Source organism: Penaeus monodon, chromosome 1, assembly GCF_015228065.2.
Source record: "Penaeus monodon isolate SGIC_2016 chromosome 1, NSTDA_Pmon_1, whole genome shotgun sequence".
NCBI classification, from domain to species: domain Eukaryota; kingdom Metazoa; phylum Arthropoda; class Malacostraca; order Decapoda; family Penaeidae; genus Penaeus; species Penaeus monodon.
The window spans coordinates 718925-721424 of record NC_051386.1 but is presented as its reverse complement, the minus strand read 5'-3'; the positions used below and the strand labels follow the sequence as shown (position 1 = coordinate 721424).

Genomic DNA, 2500 nt, shown 5'->3' with positions numbered 1-2500 from the left:
ACTTGCAAACTGAGCCCGCTATGCCTCGCCCTGCAGGAGCTGATCAGCATGGCCCTGGCGCAGGCGGAGGCGGGCGAGTGCAAGAGCCCGGGATACACCTGCTCCGACGAAGAGTGTGGGGCGGGGCTGGAGTCCGTGTTCAGGGAGGAGGTGGTCGGGGAACACAGGGTCATCATTACCAATGGTAAGGGTCTACGCGTGAATGCGTGTGCTCACGCAGGCAGGCAGTCTGACAGACAAAGAGAGAGACTGACGGATAGACACACGTACACGCACACGCGCACACGCACACGTACATGCACGCGCACGCGCGCACACACACACACACACACACACACACACACACACACACACACATATATATATATATATATATATATATATATATATATATATACATATATATATATATATATATATATATATATATATATATATATATATAATACACACACACACATATATATGTGTATATATGTATATACATACATATATATATATATATATATATATATATATATATATATATATATATATATATATATATATATATATACACAAATATACATTGTCCATTATATAAACATATATGAAACAGTAGGAAGATAAGTAAACGCCTGAGCGAAAATAACAATCATCTTTTTCTCCTCCGCTTCTTCTTCCTCTCATTTTCCTATATCTCCTGTTCGTCGTCGACTTCATCCTCCTCTCCCCTTCCTCCTCCTCCCCCTCCTCCTCACCCTCCACCGCCACCTTCCCTCCTCCTCCTCTACCCCCCCCCTTCCCTTCACCACCACCTCCTCCTCTTTCCCCTCCTCCTCCTCCTCCTCCTGACCCCCTCCCCCGTCTTTCTCTTCCCCTACGCCCTCCCCGCCTCCCCCTCCCTCCCTTCCCCAGGCATCCCCAGCCACGACTACAGCACGGGCGCCCAGAGACCGAACCCCAACGAAGTGTGCCGCCACCCGTCCTACCTGAAGATCCCCCTCAACCCTACCTTGGGCTCCTTCACTCCTAGCGGGATGGGGCCCGTGGGAATCGCTCTCTCGGGAGGATTCTTCTACAACCACCTGTCCACGCCCCGCGGGGATGTGGCGGCGGTGGCGGAGGCGGAGTCCTTCGACAGCTGCAGCGGCCACGCGGACCCGCAGTGTCGCTACCACTACCATAAGGTACGCGTCTGGGGGGAGGGAGGGAGGGAGGGAGGGAGGGAGGGAGGGAGGAGGGAGGGAGGGAGAGGAAGGAGGAGAGAGAGGAGAGGAGGAGAGGAGAGGAGAGGAGGAGAGGAGAGGAGAGAGAGAGAGAGAGAGAGAGAGAGAGAGAGAAAGAGAGAGGAGAGAAGAGAGAGAGAGAGAGAGAAGAGAGAGAGAGAAGAGAGAGAGGAATAGTTGTAGTGGTGTGTGGTGGTGTTGTGTGCGTGCGTGCGTGCGTGCGTGCGTGCGTGCGTGCGTGCGTGCGTGCGTGGTGTGTGTGTGTGTGTGTGTGTGCATGTGTGTGTGTGTGTGTGCGTGTATGTGCATGCGTGTGCATCTCAACTGTCTGTTTTTTCCTTGCGTCCATTCTTAGCGATCTTCAAATACCATTACCCTCTGCACACTGTGATCTCTGAAGTGCATTCCTCGGTCCTGCAACTGCACCCATGCCCTCCCTTGCAGGTGCCCAACTGCCTCGACCCGGACAGGTCGTGTGAGCTCGTCGGCTACATGATGGACGGTTTCCCTGTCTATTCCTACTGCATCATCGATGGCGTCCAACTCAGTAGCTGTTACAAGTACGCGCAGCAGTTCTTATGTTGGCTTTTATTTCATCTTTATTGTATTTTCATTTTCCCCCTTGTCTCTTCTCTTTCTCTTCTTCCATCTTCTCTCTTGTTTCCAGAATGGAAACAAATGCATAGATTAAAATAGGTGATTCGTCAGTTGATTTTAAGATTTACGATTGCTTTCTGGATATTTCATTCGCTTATTTTTATAGTGTCTTGTGGTTTATCGGTTTATTTCTCTATGTATTGATTTAGCTATCTTATCTATGTATTTATTTTACAGATCCACATACTTCCTGATTGTGCATTCATATACCTATCTACCAATTTACCTATTGATTCTCTATTTTGGCACGTTTTAAAATTTATTCAGACAAGTGTCCGGTGACGGGTCGATGCAGGAACATTTCGAATACCAACCCGACGCGAACTGCCAGTTAGACGAAGCCAACGGATACCAGTTCGAAGACGAGCGTGGCTACGGCTACGTCTTCTCCGAGAACTACCCGTTCGTCATGCGCGGGTTCATGGGTTCGGACATCGCCGATATCTGCGAAGTTTATTAATATAACCATTGATTACTGAATTACGGCAGTCAATCAGGACAGTTTGCCGAAGATGGTTAGGGCCTGGATGTCTAAAAAAATGACTGGCGACCATTTTTGTTAGCTTGAACGATGTTGAGACATATAATAAAGGCTGGTGCGGTGAAGGTTCATTCAACTCAAGTGGCTCGTGTTT

At 48.9% G+C, this 2500-nt stretch overlaps 1 protein-coding gene across 1 annotated transcript in view; it reads left to right on the top strand.

Annotated features, from left to right (window-relative positions):
* The window catches only part of LOC119575711 (collagen alpha-1(III) chain-like), a 3742-nt gene extending 1255 nt beyond the window's left edge, over window positions 1-2487 (top strand). The window contains exons 3-6 of the mRNA XM_037923347.1: window positions 37-184; window positions 898-1169; window positions 1653-1768; window positions 2133-2487. Of these exons, the coding sequence (XP_037779275.1) occupies window positions 37-184; window positions 898-1169; window positions 1653-1768; window positions 2133-2325 (729 nt within the window). The 3' untranslated portion in view covers window positions 2326-2487. The remainder of the gene's footprint in view (window positions 1-36; window positions 185-897; window positions 1170-1652; window positions 1769-2132) is intronic.
* Window positions 2488-2500: the final 13 nt, after the last annotated feature.